Raw genomic sequence first — 22,534 nt, 5'->3', positions numbered from 1 at the left:
TGCCTGAGGCCTTTCCATTATCTTCTCTACTTTCCTTGAAGAATTCATAGCTTGCTTTCTATCCATGCCAGGAAGCTATTTCTCTGGCCGCAGAGTATAAATAAGGCTTTCTAATTCTAGACTGCATTTGCATATACCCTCTAAGAAGGAATTGACTGCATGGAGCAAAAGAATCACTCACTGTTTCTAACAGTGAATTCACAGATTGCCTTTCATACATTATTTTAGTTGATACCATCAAAAATAAGTGTGCTATAAATAGCAAGCAATGGTCAGATTTTAAACTCTTTATTTGATTTATTTGAATGTGGGCTTTGGATTCAAACAGGCTTGTATTTGAATCCTTCTTCTTAGCCTTACAAGCTGTGTGACCTTGAGAAAAATCACTTAATACCTCTGTACATTTAGCTTGCTGGCCTGCAAAGTGGGAGTAATAAGCCTCATTCCACAAGCTTGTGAGGATGCAGAGAGAGGAGATAAAGGACGCAGCTTGGGATGGGCAGATAGTCTCAAGGGAACCAAGGTTACTGACCTTGCTGATGCGTCCCTCTCCATTCACCCTAAACCCAACTAATACAAACATAGCTGCCATTAGATGAGCGTTTACATTCCAGACAAAGATCTTATCTCATGTCATAGACATTCCCTAAGGAAAATACTATATGTCATCTTACAGATTATAAAATGAAAACTCAAGAGATATTAACCAATATGCCCAAGATCACAGAGAAGAGAGTCCAAGAAACCCCAGGAAATTCTGTCTGACTCTAGAGTTTGTGTGCTTAACTATTTTGCTAAATCCCATGCAGCTAATTGGAGAGGGCAATGGCAACACACTCCAGTACTCTTGCCTGGAAAATCCCATGGATGGAGGAGCCTGGTAGGTTGCAGTCTATGGGGTCACTAAGAGTTGGACATGACTGAGCGACTTCCCTTTCACTTTTCCCTTTCATGCATTGGAGAAGGAAATGGCAACCCACTCCAATGTTCTTGCCTGGAGAATCCCAGGGATGGGGGAGCCTGGTGGGCTTCTGTCTATGGAGTTGCAAAGAGTTGGACACGACTGAAGTGACTTAGCAGCAGCAGCATGCAGCTAATGACCTTAGCTACCTAAGATCAAAGGCCTCAAAAGAATCACACAGCACTAGTCACAACAGCCAAGACATGGAAAAAACCTAAATGTCTGCTGACAGATGAATGGATAAAGAGGATGTGGTATATATATACAAAAGAATATTACTCAGCCATAAAAATAACAAAATAATGCCTTCTGCAGCAACATGGATGCAACTAGAGGATATCATACTAAATCAGAAAAAGACAAATACCGTATGATATCACTTATATATGGAGTCTAAAATATGGCACAAAAGAACCTATCTATGAAACAGAAACAGACTCACTGACATAGAGGTGAAACTTGTGGTTGCCAAAGGGGAGAAGAGAGGGGGGGGCGTGGATTGAGAATTTGGGGTTGGTAGGTGCAAACTATTACTTATAGAATGGATAAACACCAAGATCCTACTGTATAGCATAGGAACTATATCTAATCCCCTGGGATATGCCATGATGGAAAAGAATATAAAAAAAGAATGTATATATGTATATTACTGAATCATATTGTATGGCAGAGTTTGCAAAACATTATAAATCAACTATACTTCAATTAAAAAAAAAGAACTGCAAAGAGATATCATAAGGGAAGTGGGTAGATACATGGGATAAAAGGGGGCTAGATTTTGTTTATTTCCTAAATTTGGCACTGTTTTATTGGCTACAGGCAAAGCACATGAGAGCCACTCTTGATTCCTCCTTCTATCACATCTTTTAATTCATATGTAATCCTGTCCAAATATATATGTGGAATATAACCAAATATTAGCACCTCCACCTCTATCATCCTGGTCAATAATCCTTGTACTAACTGCTGGGATAGATTTTGTCGTCATCCCCACATATTCACTCCCCTTCCTGTGATATCTGCTGAAAGTGGGCATGGCCTTGTGTTTTGTTTTGGTTGTTGAAATGCATGTGAAAATGACACAGAGTTTTGTTGAACGGGTTTTAGAGAACCATCTTGGTTTTTGCCATTTTTCTTTTCTGATTGCAATGAGCAATCTCAGATTGGTGCTGCTTTTTCTGTATGGATTGCAGATAATATAGCAAGGAGAGATAAGAAAGCCTTCCTCAGTGATCAATGCAAAGAAATAGAGGAAAACAATAAGAATGGGAGAGACTAGAGATCTCTTTAAGAAAATTATAGATAACAAGGGAAAATTTCCTGCAAAGATGGGCACAATAAAGGACAGAAATGGTATGGACCTACAGAAGCAGATGATATTAAGAGAAGGTGGAAGGAATACACAGAAGAACTATACAAAAAAGATCTTCATGACCCAGATAACTGGGTAGATAACCCAGGTAACTCACGTAGATCCAGACATCCTGGAGTGCAAAGTCAAGTAGGCCTTAGGAAGCATCACTACGAATAAAGCTAGTGGAGGTGATGGAATTATAGTTGAGCTATTTCAAATCCTAAAAGATGATGCTATGAAACTCAATATGCCAGCAAATTTGGAAAACTCAGCAGTGGCCACAGGACTGGAAAAGGTCAGTTTTCATTCCAATCCCAAAGAAAGGCAATGCCAAAGAATGTTCAAACTACTGGACAATTGCACTCATCTCACACGCTAGCAAAGTAATGCTCAAAATTCTCCGAGCCAGGCTTCAACAGTACATGAACTGTGAACTTCCAGTGTTCAAGCTGGTTTTAGAAAAGGCAGAGGAACCAGAGATCAAATTGCCAACATCTTTTGGATCATCAAGAAAGCAAGTGAGTTCTAGAAAAACATCTACTTCTGCTTTATTGACTATACCAAAGCCTTTGACTGTGTGGATCACAACAAAATGTGGAAAATTCTTAAAGAGATGGGAATACCAGACCATTTGACCTACCACCTGAGAAATCTGTATGCAGGTCAAGAAGCAACAGTTAGAACTGGACATGGAACAACAGACTGTTTCCAAATCAGGAAAGGGGTATGTCAAGGCTGTATATCATCACCCTGCTTATTTAACTTATATGCAGAGTACATCATGAGAAATGCTGGGCTGGATGAAGCACGAGCTTTAATCAAGATTGCCGGGAGAAATATCAATAACCTCAGATACGCAGATGACACCACCCTTATGGCAGAAAGCAAAGAACTGAAGAGACTCCTGATGAAAGTGAACGAGGAGAGTGAAGAAGTTGGCTTAAAACTCATCATTCAGAAAACTAAGATCATGGCATCTGGTCCCATCACTTTATGGCAAATAGATGGGGAAACAGTGGAAACAGTGAGAGGCTTTATTTTTTTGGGCTCCAAAAATCACTGTAGATGGTGACTGCCAGAATGAAATGAAAGGACGCTTGCTCCTTGGAAGAAAAGCTATGATCAACCTAGATAGCATGTGAAAAAGCAGAGACATTATTACTTTGCCAACAAAGTTCCATCTAGTCAAAGCTGTGGTTTTTCCAGTAGTCATGTATTGATGTGAGAGTTGGATTATAAAGAAATCTGAGAGCCAAAGAATTGATGCTTTTGAACTGTGGTGTCGGAGAAGACTCTTGAGAGTCCCTTGGACAGCAAGGAGATCCAACCAGTCCATCCTAAAGGAAATCAGTCCTGAACATTCATTGGACGGACTGATGCTGAAGCTGAAACTCCAATACTTTGGCCACCTGATATGAAGAACTGACTCACTAGAAAAGACCCTGATGCTGGGAATGATTGAAGGTGGGAGGAAAAGGGGACGACAGAGGATGAAATGGTTGGATGGCATCACTGACTCGATGTACATGAGTTTGAGCAAGTTCTGGGAGTTGGTGATGGAAGGAGGCCCTGGTGTGTTGCAGTCCATGAGGTCGCAGAGTTGGACACAACTGAGCAACTGAACTGAACTGAATTCCAGACCTGCGTATCACCATTTAGGCCAATGAGAGGCCTGAAGGTGAGTGAAAACCCAAGGGCCTATGTCGCTTTGTGTTTGACCAATGAAATGCACACATTTGTAGAGTCCGTGTCCCCACCTGTCTTTCTTGTTCTCTGGGTGGTGTTCTCTCTATTCCCATAGTAGAGATTCTGGTGTGCCCTGAAATGCTGCTGAATTCTAGGTTTCCTAGACCTTCTTGACTCATGTATCCTGAGAAAGTGAAAGTGTTAGTCACTCAGTCATGTCCAACTCTTCACGACCCCATGAACCGTAGCCCACCAGGCTCTTCTGTCCATGGAATTCTCCATGCAGGAATACTGGAGTGGGTAGCCATTCCCTTCTCCAAGCGATCTTCCCCATACAGGGATCAAACCCTGCCTTGGGGGTGGATTCTTTACCAACTGATCTACCAGGGAAGCCTTTTGTGTATCCTGCCTGCCCCTTTCCTGCCCCTGATACTGTACACATTTGGTCTTTGCATTTGACTGAGGGCCCCATGTTCACACTGAAGCCTGCAAACACACCACTTACATCCTTCTCAGCTCCCACTGGGCCTCTTACCAAGACTGGGCTATGTTTGATTTGCCACGTAGTGTGGCCTTCTGGCCTCTTCCTAGAGGTGAAGTGGAGGCCAAACGTTGTGTCTGGGCACTCCCCACGTCCTCTATCATGACAGTTTTACAAATGACTTCATTCAACCCCCAACTTCACCCTGACTTAATAACGCCTTGCATATTTAATACTGCTACTATTTAAAAGTGTGGCTTTAAAAGTTTCAATTATAATGTCAGTAGCTAACATTTATAGAGTACTCATTATGTACCATGTATCATTCTAAGCCATGTTGTATATTAAGTAGGGTCACTGAATTCTTCCCTGGTGGCTCAGTTGGTAAAGAATCCACCTGCAATGTGGGAGACCTGGGTTTGATCCCTGGGTTAGGAAGATCCCCTGGAGGAGGGCATGGCAACCCACTCCAGTATTCTGGCCTGGAGAATCCCATGGACAGAGCAGCCTGGCGGGCTACAGTCTATGGTGTCGCAAAGAGTCAGACATGACTGAATGACTAAGCACAGCACTGAATGCTCAGCACACCTCTAGGAGGTAAGCACTGTTATCACCCCCATATTCTCCTGAGAAAGAGGCTGTATCTGTAAGGGAGCTTCCCCTGGTCGTGCAGGCAGTCAGTGCCAGAACCCCAGCCAGCAGCTCCAGAACTGCACTCTGAACCTCAACAGTCTCCTTGCTCTCTTCTTCCCAGCCTCGCCCTCCTCGCTCTCCCCATCTCCACCATAGCTCTAGCCTTGGAAACCTTTCTGAACCTTTAAACACTGCCGAATTTCATCTTACAATTTTACTAGTTATTTTTCAGTCATTAACTCGTGTCTGACTCTTCTTGTAACCCCACGGACTGTAGCCTGACAGGCTCCTCTGTCCATGGGATTTTCCTTCTGGGAGTGGGTTGCCATTTCCTTCTCTAGGGGATCTTCTTGACCCAGGGATCGAACCCATGTTTCCTGCATGGCAGAAGGATTCTTTATACCTGAGTCACCTGGGAAACCCTAACAATTTTACTTGAGAGAACTTAAAAAACAAGTTCCCTGCGAGGGCTTTTGGTTTTTCATACCTTTGGAATACTTTGCATGGGGCACCCGAGGATGAGGATTCTGCTGAGGATGAGACCAGTCATAATTTTTAAGTTTGGTGCCAGGTTCGATCCCTGGGTCAGGAAGATCCTCTGGAGAAGGAAATGGCAACCCACTCCAGTATTCTTGCCTGGAAAATCTCATGGATGGAGCCTGGCAGGCTACAGTCCATGGGGTCGCACAGAGTTGGACATGACTGAGCGACTTCACTTCACTTCACTTCTTTCACATAAGCTGTCCTTAGTGGACGACGGGCCTGAAAGTACCTTACTGGTTGATTGCCCCTTATTAAGCCAAAATCACTTTTTTCATAGATTTCTAATACTGGATCCAGTAATCTATACACTATATGGCTCAATTACTAGCTTCCAGTGGGAAAAACTGCCCTTGAAATCCTTTATCCTTGACAGACAATAGCAGGGTGTATTTGGATATCCATTTTATGTGAGCATTTATGTAGCAGTTAAATTGCATCCTAAATTATTATTACTTCTCTCAGAGAATGATGCTTTATTTCCAGAAATGCTCCATTTAACCACATACTCAAATTTAATATATTTTTATTATATACTTTATCACTTGACTCTGTTTTCCATCTTACATAATTGCTGGTTGTTACAAAGGAGCCGCCTGGGATGGGGGAGGGGGGCAGGAGCAGCTTGGGGGTGGAGGAGGCAGGTGGGCGTCCAGGGTGGGAGGAAGGAGACTGCATGGGAGCAGAGAGAATGCAGACCAAATGGCAAGTTACTATGTCGTGACCATTGGAGAGACTAAGGCAGTGAGGCAAAGACACCAGCAGGCAGATATATGGGGTGTGTAATAAATAAATCCAGAATGCAAAATAAAAAGTCCTCCATAAAGAGGCTGAATTACAGCATGTCCACTTTCCCAGAACACACATTTTTATTTTGGCCCAACAATAAATAGGCGGTAGATGCCAATAGGAACTTCCGCTGTGGGGATACATCATAGACCTCACAAAGCTTTCCAGATCACATAGACTTAGAGCAGATAAACTGTGTGACATAAAATGATGGACTTTTGCACTTGGTTTATTTTGCTGCTGCAATACACACTGTGGCTATAGAATATAGTCTAATTACACCATGCAGATCAGGTCCAAATATACAGGATAGCCCAGACAGGCAAACATTGAGAGAATTTTTTCACCACCTATCAACATAGGCATTTTACAGCAAAAATGGAGAAAGACAAAATTCATCTTCCTGATGAACAGAGGCAAGAAAGACTAAAAATGAAGTCTCCACTATAGTTTGTCTATTTGTTTGGGGGTGGAAATAAAGTGAGAAAGTGTTGTTCATTTGTGTCTGATTCTTTGAGACCTCATGGACTGTAGCCCACCAAGCTCCTCAGTCCATGGAATTCTCCAGGCCAGAATACTGGAGTGGGTAGCCTTTCCCTTCTCCAGGGGATCTTTCCAAACCAGGGATTGAACCAGGTCTCCTACATTGAAAGCAGATTCCTTACAGTCTGAGCCACCAGGGATGGAAAAAGTGGCAAAATTCTGTAAAGCAATTATCTTTAAATAAAAATAAATTAATTAAAAAATTTTATTGTTGTTCAGTCGCTCAGTCGTGTCCGACTCCTTGTGACCCCACTGCAGCATGCCAGGCTTCCTTTCACCAGTACCTATTACATGCCAGTTCTTTTTAAACATTTTTTTAAAGATTTTATTTCTGGACCATTTTTAAAGTCTTTATTGAATTTATTACAATATTGCTTCTATTCCTGTTTTGGTGTTTTGGCCACAAGCATGTGGTCTCTTAGATCCCCAGCCAGGGATTGAATCCACACACCCTGCATTGGACGGTGAAGTCTCAGCCACTGTACTGCCAGGGAAGGCCCTTTGCCAGACTCTTTTTAAAGTACTTGGGGAAGATTAGAAAACAAAACAAAGATCCCTATTTTTATGGTGCTCAATGCTATTAGAAGGCCACAGCTAATGGTGCTAATGGTAAAAAATCTGCCTGCCCATGCAGGTGATATAAGAGATACAGGTTTGATCCCTGGGTTGGGAAGATCCCCTGGTGAAGGAAATGGCAACATACTCCAGTATTCTGGCCTGGAAAATTCCAAGGACAGAGGAGACTGGTGGGCTACAGTCCATGGGTCACAAAGAGTTGGACATGACTGAGTGAACACACACCACAGCCAATAAAGAAGGAACTCAATAAATAACTGAGTAAATTAAGCAGAGTGTTAGAAGGTGCCACTTGGTAAATGGAAGAAATAAAGTGATGGGGAGCAGACCAGGGAGGTGGGAGTGGGTGTGATGGCTGGTCACAGTATTAAATAGGTCCCAGGAGGCCTCCCTGAGAAGGTGGCATTTGAGAAAGACTTCAAGGAGTTCCCTGGTGGCTCAGATGGTAAAGAATCTGTTTGTAATGCAAGAAACCCAGGTTTGATCCCTGGGCCAGGAAAATCCCCTGGAGGAGGGAATGGCAACCCACTCTAGTATTCTTGCCTGGAGAATTCCATGGACAGAGGAGCCTGGCAAAGAGTCGGACACGACCGAGCAACTAACACTTGCAAGGAGTTAAGCGGTGAGCCATGCAGATAACTGGGGGAAGACTGTCTCAGGCAGAGGCACAAACTGGCAAAGGCTGGGAGGTGTCCCTGCCTAGCTTGGTCAGGAAATGGCACAGAGGCCCATGGAGCTGCAGCCCAGGGAGTCACGGGCAGGGTGACTGAGGGTGAGAGAGCACAGGGCCGTGGCCCCGTTTCTCTTCTTACCCTTTATGAAAAAGTCACTGTACACAGTCGGTGCTGGAAGAGCAGGCTGCATGCTGATAATCAGGCAGAGCGGGGCTGGGACTTGGGTGAGGCACATGACGTGCCTAAGTGCAAAATTTAAAGAGATGCTCAATCTCAGGTGCCACCTCTGCATTTACACACCAGTGAGAATAGACACCTCTATAAGTTTTGCATGTAAGACATTTCGCTCACCTCCCTCTAGTCCTAATCCTGATGCAGAGAGTTCCTGCTCTGTTTCTGCAAAACAGGCTGGAATTTCTATTCCTCACGCTCATCCCCACCCAGCACCACCACCAGACACTCACATCTCTGACAAAATTATCTATCCTGCAAACACACAATAGCAGGAAGCAGAGCTGTGCCAATCAACCGCCAGGATGACGAGTTTCCTGCTCTTTTTTGGCCGTACCTCACCCTCAACTGCCGTAGCCAGAGAGAGGAAGCAGAATTCTGAGCTAGATTTAGTTTTTTAGTCTCTAAATCTGTCAACAAGTGTGTGCATGTGGTTGAAAAATTGTGCTTCTGGAGCCCAGGAATAGATGCTCACCAGCCCGTGACTCTGGGGTCACAAATGTGATTGAAGGACCACTTGTAAGGTCGAGTGAACAGGGAGATTCATTCCAAGCTGACTTGATGGCTGAGGCAAGAAGCAAAAGCTTCATATAAAATAAATATGCCTTAGAATGTGCTTGGTGTTTATATTCCCCCTGTAGTCCCCCTTACCCCTAAAGGAACTCAGACAACCTTGAAGATTATAAATGTTTAAGAAAATATAATTGCTCCTCACATGGACTCATGAGTGGGTGGTGGGCAGGGCTGTGAGTGGCCCTCCTGGAGTGGGTATGTGCACAAGTCCATCGGTCCCCTAGCTCACAAGGCTTCCATCTGGATGTGTTGTCTCCCATTGCATGATCCTCTTCATCCATCAACAGATGGATGAACCCAAATTGCATCCACTCCACACATGGTTGTGTGTCCCCCACTTTTTAAAAAGATCCCAACAGGTTAGGGCTGGTATCTTAGCCGACAAGGGACCATGGCAGGAGATGGGAAGGTGGGGGACTACAGAAATGGAACCAAAACACATGGATCTTCCATTAAAGAAAAACCAAAAGACATTGAGTGCTCACCCCATGAATGACCTGGTGAAGGTAATATTGTATCAGTTTTACAGATGAAAAGTTAACTTACAGAACAATTAATATAATTTGTCTAAGGACACACAACTGATAAAAGCAAAGACAAGATTCAAACTTAGCTATGTTGATGCCCAAATTCATTGCTCCACAGTGAGATAGAATCGAACAGTTTTCTATTGCTTTTCTTTGATTACCAGCTCAATAAAGTCTGAGCAGTGAAATACCAAAAAAAAAAAAAAAGAGTGCTCAACTTCAGGAGCAGATAAAACTTCTAAAGATTTTCATCAGAATTAAGGTCAACCACATATTAAACATTGTTGTAAAATTTTGTGAAAGTGAAAGTCACTCAGTCATGTCTGACTCTTTGCGACCCCATGGACTATACAGTCCATGGAATTCTGCAGGCCAGAATGCTGGAGTGGGTAATTGCTATATAGTAACCTAAGTTTCAGAATACTTTGGCCACCTGATGTGAAGAACTGACTCACTGGAAAAGACTCTGATGCTGGGAAAGACTGAAGGCAGGAGAAGGGGACAACAGAGGATGAGATGGTTGGATGGCATCACCGACTAAATGGACATGAGTTTGAGCAAGCTCCAGGAGTTGGTGATGGACAGTGTGCTTGGTGTGCTGCAGTCCATAGGGTTGCAAAGAGTTGGACACAGCTGAGTGACTGAACTGAAGTTTCAGAAATCATGAAAAGTAATTTCATAACATAGTAAATACATTTTAAGGTGTAAATATTCCTTCTGAACATATATATGCTGTCAAGTAAAATATTAGGAAATCCATTTGTCTAAACTGAATCCTGGCTGTCCCTTGAAAATCTTGGTTCTTTTTGCTGCCCTCTCAAATGATAGATGTTCATTTTATCACATCCCAAGTGTTCCAGGGCTAAAAGCTGGGAATTGGAAACTTTTTGCTCCCAATGCTCCCAATGTGGAGAAGGCAACCCACTCCAGTACTGTTGCCTGGAGAATCCCATGGACAGAGAAGCCTGGTGGACTACAGTCCATGGGGTTGCAAAGAGTCAGACATGGCTGAAGTAACTTAGCACAGCAAATTCTTTATATATTTTGTATTTCACAATGACAAAATACAATTTAAAAAAAGAGAATGTGCTAAATAGGCAAATAAATTGTTATTTCCTTTTATAAGACAATTTCCTTAGATTTTGGTGATCAGTTCATCTGATGCCAATCACTCATGTGAAAACTGCTAAATTTTAGCCTCAGAAATTACAAATATGATTAATAGCCTATGGACTTAACTGTGATCCTTATACTGCTAAACCTGCTGAAGCAGATTTTACCCAAAAAGGGGGTCAGGTCTCTCTAGCTTCTTCTCTTAGTAATATTCATTCACTCTACCTTGAAGGATATTTCTGTGGTCATGGTGAACCCATGGGTGATGACTGGCTCCTCTTCTGCAGTTCGTCCCTTCCAGCAGTCCAGCTCCACACAGCGACAACCAGACAGGAGCACTTGGCGATACATCTCAACAGAGGAGTTTCCAGCCAGCTGGCCAGCTGTAAAATGTCAATAAAATGAATCTCAGACTCACACAAAGCAAGGAACACACTGATGGTTTCCTAGAAGAGATCTTCAACAATGGGAAAGCAAAGAGTTCAAGACCTTGAGTAGTTCTCAGCCTTTCTTCTGTCTCAACATACCAGAGGTAGTAACATAATCCCAAATGGAACTGTTGCCCCCTAGCAGGGGTTTGGAGAAGAGAGACTAAAAGGATATGTAACAATAACAGCAACTCATGTTTATTAACTGCTAACCATGTGCCAGCTATAATTCTTTGAACTTTATATATATTACTACATTCAGTCTTCACAAAAATCTGCCCAATATAACTATCTTTGTTATTAAATGCCTATTTTCAGATAATAAACATGGCATAGAACATTTTATTTGTCCAAGTTCCCTACGCCTGTAAGTGGAAGATCAGGATTATAACTTCAAACCTCAGTCTTGTCATTCTGACTCTCCCTATGAATAAGTATTATTGACAGGCTCTTGTATTATACAAGTCAAACCTTCTGTCATTTTTGTCCAAGGCACAAACACTTAGCATAGCTAAACATTATCTTTGCAAAATGGAAAAAACTTTGTAGAACTAAATTTAAATTTGACAAATGAAGTGTAGAATTTGTACTCTATAAGACACTGTTTAACAAAATTAAACAAGACCTAGATAAATGGAAAGACATCCCATGTTCACGGAGCAGAAGACTTAAAATTGTTAAGGTGGCACTATGTCTCAAGTTGATTTACAAATTCAATTCCCATAAAAATCTTATCAGTCTTTTTTGTATAAATTGATCCCAAAATTCATATGGAAATTTAAAGGACCCAGAATAGCAAAAATGATTGTAAAAAATAAGGTCAAAGTTGGAAGACTTCCCAGCTTCAAACTTAACTACAAACTGCAGTGATCAAGGCAGAGTGGTACCGCCATAAGATTAGACACATAGGTCAATGGGATAAAATTGAGACTCCAGAGATAAGCCCTCACAATTATGTTAAACTGACTGACAGCTAGGATTCTAAAACAATTCACTACAAAAAATCATCTTTTTAAGAAATGATGCTAGGACAGCTGGATTGCCATACGGAAAATAGTGAAGTTGGATTCCTATTACATCATACAAAGAATACACACACACACACACACACACACACACACACACACAATCAATGAAGCTCCTAATTGTATGGGCTAAAATGATAAAACTCTAAACAGAGAACATAGAGGTAAATTTTTGTGACTTAGGTTAGGCAATTGTTTCATAGATAAGACATCAAAAGTACAAATAGCAAAGAAAATAGACAAAATGTACCAAAATTAAAAACCCCTGGAAGCAGAACTGAAAATCTCCAGTAAAGTGATATGAATTGTAGTCAACAAGCACTTGAGAAATCTGTGGGCAGGGGTAGAAGCCCAGCTATTTCTATTTCACTTAAGAAGTCAATGGAAGGTTGTAATTTCTTGATAAATTATTTATTTATTTATGGTTGCACCTTGCAGATTGCAGGATCTTTGTTTCCTGACCAGGCCTTGAACTCGGTTCATGGCAGTTACAGCTCCAAGTCCTAACCATTGGATTACCAGGAAATTTCTTTGATAAATTTTTTTGAAGATTAATAATAAATAATTTTTGAGGCAAGTCCACTACCATCAACACACAAATGGAAGTTTTTGGATTTCCACATTAAAGATTTCCTGTGAGTTATATTCTATATGCCTCCATTTTTTCAGCAGTAATTTAAAACTGATATATCAATGAAAACTGTCAAAATGATTTTGAAATGGACAAGATCTGCTTAGTGGAGACACACAGGACAGAGAAAATGGGATTAAACCTATGGCTTAATTTTAGTTTTATACGCATTTCACAACATCCAGTATCAGCATAGCAATAGGGTGACATTTTTCAGTTCTATAGAGCCCTAGTAAATGCATGGAAAGGCTGAATAAGTAGGTTTGCAAAATCACTTTTCTTTACTGGAAAAAATAAGGCATTTTAAATACACAAATATTTGCAAAAGCAGAAATGCTGACAAAATAACCTAGACAGTTTCTGATGCTAGATAATTAATTTACCATTTATAATAGCTTCAAAGTTTGTTGTAATAAAGATTTTTCTGCATAAACAAAAAAGGGAGAGTGGGAATGAAGGAAAAATGATGTTCATTTACTTGTTAAACTTAAGGGAGGGCTACTTTAGCTAAAGAAGTGAAGAATTAAAATAATTAATCAGGTTAACTCATTAAAAATGCTAGCTCCTGCAGAAAATTGCACAGCTATTCAAGAGTAGAGCAGATTTTCTTGTGTACTACCTAGGATATTATTTAAGTATATTACTGACTATATCCAATAGTGTTACAAATGTGCAATTTCATTAATATTTTGTTAAGTGTTACTAACTTCGGTAAGTAAGACATAACAGAAAGACCTAACAGAAGCAGAAGATATTAAGAAGAGATGGCAATAATACACAGAAGAACTGTACAAAAAAGATCTTCACAACCCAGATAATCACGATGGTGTGATCACTCACCTAGAGCTAGACATCCTGGAATGTGAAGTCAAGTGGGCCTTAGAAAGCATCACTATGAACAAAGCTAGTGGAGGTGATGGAATTCCAGTTGAGCTATTCCAAATCCTGAAAGATGATGCTGTGAAAGTGTTGCACTCAATATGCCAGCAAATTTGGAAAACTCAGCAGTGGCCACGGGACTGGAAAAGGTCAGTTTTCATTCCAATTGCAAAGAAAGGCAATGCCAAAGACTGCTCAAACTACCGCACAATTGGACTCATCTCACACACTAGTAAAGTAATGCTCAAAATTCTCCAAGCCAGGCTTCAGCAATATGTGAACCGTGAACTTCCTGATGTTCAAGCTGGTTTTAGAAAAGGCAGAGGAACCAGAGATCAAATTGCCAACATCCGCTGGATCATGGAAAAAGCAAGAGAGTTCCAGAAAAACATCTACTTCTGCTTTATTGACTATCCCAAAGCCTTTGACTGTGTGGATCACAATAAACTGTGGAAAATTCTTCAAGAGATGGGAATACCAGAGCACCTGATCTGCCTCTTGAGAAATCTGTATGCAGGTCAGGAAGCAACAGTTAGAAGTGGACATGGAACAACAGACTGGTTCCAAATAGGAAAAGGAGTATGTCAAGGCTGTATATTGTCACCCTGCTTATTTAACTTATATGCAGGGTACATCATGAGAAACGCTGGACTGGAAGAAACACAAGCTGGAATCAAGATTGCCGGGAGAAATATCAATCACCTCAGATATGCAGATGACACCACCCTTATGGCAGAAAGTGAAGAGGAACTCAAAAACCTCTTGATGAAAGTGAAAGTGGAGAGTGAAAAAGTTGGCTTAAAGCTCAACATTCAGAAAACGAAGATCATGGCATCCGGTCCCATCACTTCATGGGAAATAGATGGGGAAACAGTGGAAACAGTGTCAGACTTTATTTTTCTGGGCTCCAAAATCACTGCAGATGGTGACTGCAGCCATGAAATTAAAAGATGCTTACTCCTTGGAAGGAAAGTTATGACCAACCTAGACAGCATATTAAAAAGCAGAGACACTACTTTACCTAGAAAGGTCCATCTAATCAAGGCTATGGTTTCTCCAGTGGCCATGTGTGGATGTGAGAATTGGACTATAAAGAAAGCCGAGCGCAGAAGAATTGATGCTTTTGAACTGTGGTGTTGGAGAAGACTCTTGAGAGTCCATTGGACTGCAAGGAGATCCAACCAGTCCATTGTGAAGATCAGTTCTGGGTGTTCTTTGGAAGGAATGATGCTAAAGCTGAAAGTCCAGTACTTTGGCCACCTCATGCAAAGAGTTGACTCATTGGAAAAGACTCTGATGCTGGGAGGGATTGGGGGCAGGAGGACAAGGGGACAACAGAGGATGAGATGGCTGGATGGCATCACTGACTTGATGGACGTGAGTCTCAGTAAACTCCAGGAGTTTGTGTTGGACAGGGAGGCCTGGTGTGCTGCGATTCATGGGGTCACAAAGAGTCAGACAGGACTGAGTGACTGATCTAAACTTCGGTAAGGAAGTTGTCGGTAGCAAACAAGCTTTAGAAGAATGACATAGCCCAAGGACATGACATAAACTGATTAGAACCAGTTCACGTCCAAAATGGTAGACAAGTCCACTTCCACTATACCTCAAACCTCAGAATGTACTCATTGTAACACATCAGCAAGTTAAATGACACACCCACAGGCACCATGACAGCTCCAAGTGTTGTTCAGTCAGTCATGTCTGACTATTTGTGACCTCATGGACTGCAGCACACCAGGTTTCTCTGTCCTTCACCATCTCCCGGAATTTGCTCAAACTCATGTCCCTTGAGTTGGTGATGCCACCCAACCATCTTGTCCTCTGTGGTCACCTTCTCATCCTGTCTTCAATCTTTCCCAGCATCAGGGTCTTTTTCAATGAGTCAGCTCCTTATATCAGGTGGCCAAACTATTGGAGTTTCAGCATCAGTCCTTCCAATGAATATCCAAGATTGATTTTCTTTAGGATCTCCCTGAAGTCCAAGGGACTCTCAAGAGTCTTCTCCAACACCATAGTTTGCAAGCATCAATTCTTCGGCATTCAGCCTTCTTTATGGTCCAACTCTTACATCCTTACATGACTACTAGAAAAACCATAGCTTGAACTATACAGACCTTTGCCAGCAAACTTATGTCTCTGCTTTTTTTTTTAAAATTTTATTTATTTATTTTTGGCTGCACGGGTCTTCGATGTTGTGTGCTGGCATTCTTTAGTTGTTGGGGGGAGGCTACGCTCTAGTTGTGGTGCACAGCCTGGTGCACAGCCTTCTCATTGGTTGTCTTGTTGCAGAGCACAGGTTCTAGAGAATGAGTTCAGTGGTGGGGCTTAGTTGCTCCATAGCATGCGGGATCTTCCTGGACCAAGGATTGAACCCATTTCCCCTGCATTGGCAGGCCAATTCTTAACCATTGGACCACCAGGGAAATCCATGTCTCTAGGTTTGCCATAGCTTTTCTTGCAAGGAGCAAGTGTCTTTTCATTTTATGGCTGCAGTAACCATCCACAGTAATTTTGGAGCCAAAGAAAATAAAGTCTCTCACTATTTCCATTGTTCCCCCATCTATTTGCCATGAAGTTATGGGACCAGATCCATCATCTTCTTTTTTTTGAATGTTGATTTTTAAGCCAGCTTTTTCACTCTCTTCTTTCACTTTCATTAAGAGGCTCTTTAGTTCCTTTTCCCTTTCTGCCATAGGCATGTTGTCATCTGCATATTTGAGGTTGTTGATATTTCTCTCCACAATCTTGATTCCAGCTTGTGCTTCATCCAGCCTGGCATTTTGCATGATATAATCCAAGGGTGACCATCAAAAAATTGGACAGTGGCCCAATTTCTGGAAATCTCTGCCCTTTATCCCAAATAGTTGGAATAATCTTACCACTCATTAGCCCATGAAATTATCCAGCCCATAAAAATTAACCACACTACATTTTAGGGTTGCTCTTGCCTTCTGAGATGGTCTACACTGTCTGTGGAGTGTAATTCTCTCTAAATAAGTCCACTTCTTACCTATCACTGTCTCTCACTGAATTCTTTCTACAATGAGACATCAAGAACCAGAACTTCATTAAGTCTTGAGACCAGGTGTGTGATCTCAGTTAAAAGACTGTGGGCTCAAATTCCATCCCGAGTTGCAAGGTTTCACACTGAAGGTATATCTTACTTAACCCACAGCAGAGTGTTTGTCATAAAAGATTCAAAATGTTTCCAAAACAGTTTTTTTTTTTTTTTGGATTTGCTTTCTACACATATATTTTTTTTATCATTCAAATAGAAGGGATTTGATATACATTTTGAATGTTGATCAGTTAATATTTTGAAAGACATGGTAAGGCATGGAGTTGAGTTTGTGAGACAGAAAGATTCTGAAAAGAAAAACAAATCAAAACAAAGAAAGGGAAGGGGGAGAGTGTATATGTGTTTGTTTGTGTGTGAGTGTGTGTGTCTGTGTGGTGTTTACTGTTCAATATCTAAGACTCCCAAAATTTCTCTAAGGTAATTTGGTTCATTCTCAAAATGAACAATTTGTATTTGAAATGGAAACCTCTCAAAGGAAGCATTAAAAACCATGCATTTATCCATAATTGCCTTATTGCTTGGAATGCATATTTGGTTCTCCGTGTTTTCCTTCATTTATGGAGCTTTTTTCCAAATATATGAATTATTACTGATATTCTCCCCTACTCCATTTCTGCTTAAAGCCTCAAAGCTGGTTTATTGTTCTCTAAAATTTCTAACTCCTCATTATTATATTCCATCCACTCATTATATTTTCATTTTATTAGATCTGATAAATTGACCTTCTGGGGCCAGGGGATTGCTGTGGGTTAGGATTAATGATATGTCATGAGTCATTCAACCCTTGTTGTTTCTGAAACTAGTATCTGACATCATCTCTGCCTGGCTGTGAACATATTTTGGAGTACATTCCAAGCCCATGATTGAACTTTGGAACTGAAACTCTATCTCAGATTAATTCATAATACCACCCGGAGTCATAGCTCTGCACCTTTTCACTTGACTGCATTCATTTCGGGCAGCTGGTTCCATTCGCTTGAGCTTTGTCTCAGATTATCCAAGGCATCCATAGATGGAAGAGACCAAAAACTGAAAATAACAATTCCTCCATTAACACAGTCTTCTGAGAAATTTCTCATCTTGTGGACTATGATGATTGATTGCCTATATTTATATTTACTATTATTTATTGTCTTCTCTTCAACCTCAGGGAAAGAAGGTTATAGAATGTGATGCATTTGTTAATTCAGTGGCTTTCTTCAGTAAACACTGTCTCCTTCAAAAAATGGAGATGGGACCATTTCTCCTTGCTTGAAATTCTGTGAAACCAACAGCTACACTTGAGAAAACTATTCAAAATACAGAGGATGTGTTGTTCATCCTGACCATCTCTAGGACTATTGGTTTGATCTGATCTCTCTCTTCCGTATTTTCTATCTGCCAACTTATACTTAAATTGAAGTGTAGTTGATTTACCACGCCATGTTAATGGTACAGCCAAGTGGTTCAGTTATACACAAACACACACAATGTGTGTGTATATACTTTTTTACATTCTTTTCCATTATGGTTTATCACCATGAAGCTCTTTTGAAATAGACCCAATTGCCATGGGATGGCTTAGGCAAGTGGGAAAACAACTTTAAGCATATTCCTTATTGATTATAGGAGCCTCACCACTAGGGTCTATGCACATTCTCAAACATTCTCCGTGGGAGGCAAATACTGGTGGCTTAGGATGCAAAAATGACACAAGACATCTTCCTTACCCTTACCATTTAGGCAGGGAGGTAAGTATTGTATAAAGAAAGGAGAACATTTTTTTTTTTTTTTTAGGGGAACATTCTTATGTGTCAGGGAATTTAAACCCTCACCCCACTATCACACTTCTGGTTGTCATTTCTTCCTCTCTTTCCTTGGCAACAGAATAATCTGTTTAGATTCTAATAAGTTTTAGGGTCTCCTTCCCAGGTCTGGGGTAAATCTTAATTCTTCTCAGCCAGTCATAGTCGTTCTGTGGCCCCTGCTAATGCTATTTGTAGGTCATTGCTATATGGTGTAACTCTGCTGTACATCCAGTAGGGAATAAAGGAAAGTCTACTGGGTGGGGAGTGGGGAACCTCACTCACACAAAGGGCCACAAGACAGAGATGTCCCTGGGCCACACGTGGAGCTTATTTCTTAGGAGGCGATGCCCCGGGTGCACAGCCGTCTTGAAACTGTAAGAGGAGCGAAAATATGGAAAGCATCTGGGTCTCTTACGACACCAACAATTCCGGATTTAATCGACCCTCAATCACTCTGCTTCTGGATTTCTTGTTGTATGAGGTAATAAATTTCTTAATGTTTAAACCACGGAGTAATAGTTTCCTTTTACATAACCAGGTGGCACCAGTGGTAAAGAACCCATCCGCCAGTGTAGGAAACAGAAGAGACATGGGTTCCATCCTTGGATTGGGAAGATCCCCTGGAGGAGGGCATGGTAACCCACTCCAGTAATGTTGGCTGGAGAATCCCATGGGGTGGACAGGTGACCCTCGGTCCATCAGGTCATGAAGAGTCAGACATGACTGAAGCGACTTGGCACACATCACCCAAAACATACTGGCTGTTTCAACTTCCTTTCATTTTCTAAATGAAGAAGTTAAAGTTTAGAAGAGTTCATTTACTTAAACACAAAATTAAACTTGGTCTGTTTATTATTTGCTAAGCTCAACTCTTTACATTCTACCACCCAACTTTCATTGGCCTGTGTGCTAACTAAAAATTGGCACTTGCCATCTGCCTCTACAAGAATTAGGTCACTAGTCCCTGTAGACCTTCATACACACTGAAAGGAGTTCAGGGTGGAGTCGACTCTATGCTCTGGGAAAAAACTGGCAGAACTGGTCTTCAGATACTTATATATCTCCAGGAGAAGATCTTATGAGCCCAATTGTTGCATCTTCTCATCCCTAGAAAAGCACTAAAATGTCTAACAGTGACACCAGCTCCTTGTGACTAGCAGCAAGCCTCTGTCAAAGCCTCCATAGCCTCTGACCACACATACCCATCTTCACTAAAATCATAGATACTATCTTCCCTCTCTCTTTGGAGCACTTTCTCAGAGCTATCTGAAATGTTGTTTCCCAGGCTATGGTCCTGATTTTGCCCCCAATAAAACGTAATTCACAACTTCCATCTTGTGCATTTTTTCAATTGACATATGTGCTCTTTAAACAAAAAATAGATGATGAAAAGTTGCATATGCCAAGGACTAAATGAGTCGAAGAGATGAAGAGAGGGAGTGACAGTAAGCCAGGGTTGGTAGTGACTGACAACCAACTGAGGTTGGAATGACTGATTCTGACAAGAGTGAAACTATTTTAAAGGGTATAGGTATATTTTTAGAGCTTTTCTGCAGTCAAGAACATACATCTTAGGAGTTGAATAATCAGATGGTTTAATTCATTAGACTGATAGCTAAAACCTCCAATGTACTGCTTTATTTCCTAAGCTGAATAAAAAATGTGAATTATTCAGAGATAACATCACTTTGCTTTTCCTGAGTATATGGAGCCATTATCTCCCACAAGCTGGAATCAAGATTACTGGGAGAAATATCAATAACCTCAGATATGCAGATGATACCACTCTAATGGTAGAAAATGAAAAGGAACTAAAAAGCCTCTGATGAGGGTGAAAGAGGCCAGTGAAAAAGCTGGCTTGAAATTCAACATTCCAAAAATTAAGGTCATGGCATCTGGTCCCATCACTTTACGGCAAATAGATGGGGGTAAAGTGGAAACAGTGACAGATTTTATTTTCTTGGGCTTCACAATCACTGTGGACACTGACTGTAGCCATGAAATGAAAAGATGTTTGCTCCTTGGAAGTAAAGTTATGATAAACATAGACAGTGTATTAAAAAGCAGAGACATCATGTTGCTGACAAAGGTCCATATAGTCAAAGCTATGGTTCTTCCAGTAGTCCTGTACGGATGTGAGAGCTGGACCATAAAGAAGGTTGAGCACCAAAAAATTGATGCTTTTGAATTGCAGCACTGGTGAAGACTCAAGAGTCCCTTGGACAGCAAGGAGATCCAACCAGTCAATCCTAAAGGAAATCAACCCTGAATATTCATTGAAAGGACTGATGCTAAAGCTGAAGCTCCAATACTTTGGACAACCGAGCAAAGAGCTGACTCACTGAAAAGGACTCTGATGCTGGGAAAGATTGAGGCCAGGAGGAGAAGGGGGGTGACAGGATGAGATGGTTGGATGGCATCACCGACTCAATGGAGATGAGTTTGAGCAACCTCAGGGTGATAGTGAAGGACAAGGAAGTCTCAGGTGCTGCAGCCCATGGGGTCTCAAAAAGCCAGGTATTAGCAACTGAACAACACCTCCCATACTGTTTGGAGTATGGAAAGATTTACTTAGAGCTAAAAAATTTTAGGTTGAAATGAATGGACACTGTTCAGTCCTGCTGCTGCTGCTAAGTCACTTCAGTCATGTTCGACTCTGTGCGACCCCATAGACGGCAGCCCACCAGGCTCCCCCGTCCCCGGGATTCTCCAGGCAAGAACACTGGAGTGGGTTGCCATTTCCTTCTCCAATGCATGAAAGTTAAAAGTGAAAGTGAAGTCACTCAGTCGTGTCCAACTCTTAGCGACCCCATGGACTGCAGCCTACCAGCCTCCTCTGTCCATGGGATTTTCCAGGCAAGAGTTCTGGAGTGGGTTGCCATTGCCTTCTCCAGTTCAGTCCTGAAACAATCTTGTTTTGAGTCATAGGGTAGATTTCTCAAAGGAAAACAATAATTTAAATCATAGTCACTACTTGATGTACTGCCAAGTCTATCCAAAACCCTAGAAAATGACCATTGTAATTAAAAATCTACTTATTTTGTGAGTGTATTTCTCCCAGTGATCCAATTTTATTTTTCCTTCTGGGTGTCTTGATAGTCAACAAAGGGGCAATAATGAGCAGGGAAATAGACATAATAATCAATAATGCATTGCTAAATGGATTGGTTTTTATACTGTTTATTAATTTTTACACTTCCTTAGAATGCTCAAAAGAAAACATTTGAAATATTGAAATTCTCCTTTGAATTTAGACTGGCATTTCTCAGGAAATACTCCAAGGAGATAAGTTCTTAAAATGTTCCAAGGAAATAAGTAGTGTGGTCATGACTTGAGGCGGGGGCGGGGGAGGATTGATCTTAACCTTAGTGAGAGTGTCTCTGTAAGTCTTTTTTCCTGTATTTGAAACATACTGCAGTAAGTGTCAACCTTTCTTTGTGCCTAGCATTTTAAAGGCTCACGTGAATAGAAAAACTTTTCTTTTTCCACCAAATACACCTTGTATGAAATAATGTTTCTATAGAAAATGTTTCTACTTCTTCTGGAACTGCTTGTAAAGTATAAAATCTAATTCATTTTCTAGATACTGATTTTAACATTTAACTGGATTCTATGGTGTTATTAAAATTTTATAATATTCATGATTGGCTTTTGGAAGTTTGAATTTCTGTATTACAGATGTTCATATTTACCCAAAGATCTCTGAAAGATGAGTTGTACATGAGGTTTATCTATATTTAAAACAAGGACACTAATAATATCATATGAATATCATACAAAGTAAAACCAAATTTTACCTCAAAAGAGGATTTCAGTCAAAATCTCAAGATTCTATATTAGAATTTATATGTCGTTTTTAAAATTAATAATATAGAATTCTCCTTAATTCTGCAGAAGGAAAATAAGAAATTTTGACTGGTATTGGGACAAAATAATGTTTTAAGCATGGAGATTTACATAATGCAAACTTTAGTTTGACAATATATGGCTCTGAAAAATGAAGAAGATTAGTTTAAAAACA

The 22,534-nt window shown here is 40.9% G+C and overlaps 1 protein-coding gene across 2 annotated transcripts in view; it reads right to left on the bottom strand.

Moving 5' to 3' along the window:
- The window catches only part of PLCB1 (phospholipase C beta 1), an 856,639-nt gene that overhangs the window by 187,794 nt on the left and 646,311 nt on the right, over nucleotides 1-22,534 (bottom strand). For both annotated transcript variants that reach the window (XM_019972864.2, XM_070801935.1), the window contains exon 11: nucleotides 10,907-11,064. In XM_019972864.2, the coding sequence (XP_019828423.2) occupies nucleotides 10,907-11,064 (158 nt within the window). The remainder of the gene's footprint in view (nucleotides 1-10,906; nucleotides 11,065-22,534) is intronic.

This window comes from Bos indicus, chromosome 13 (assembly GCF_029378745.1).
Source record: "Bos indicus isolate NIAB-ARS_2022 breed Sahiwal x Tharparkar chromosome 13, NIAB-ARS_B.indTharparkar_mat_pri_1.0, whole genome shotgun sequence".
In the NCBI taxonomy this organism is placed as follows: Eukaryota; Metazoa; Chordata; class Mammalia; order Artiodactyla; family Bovidae; genus Bos; species Bos indicus.
The sequence above is the reverse complement of the archived record's forward strand: the minus strand, read 5'-3'. Positions and strand labels throughout refer to the sequence as shown.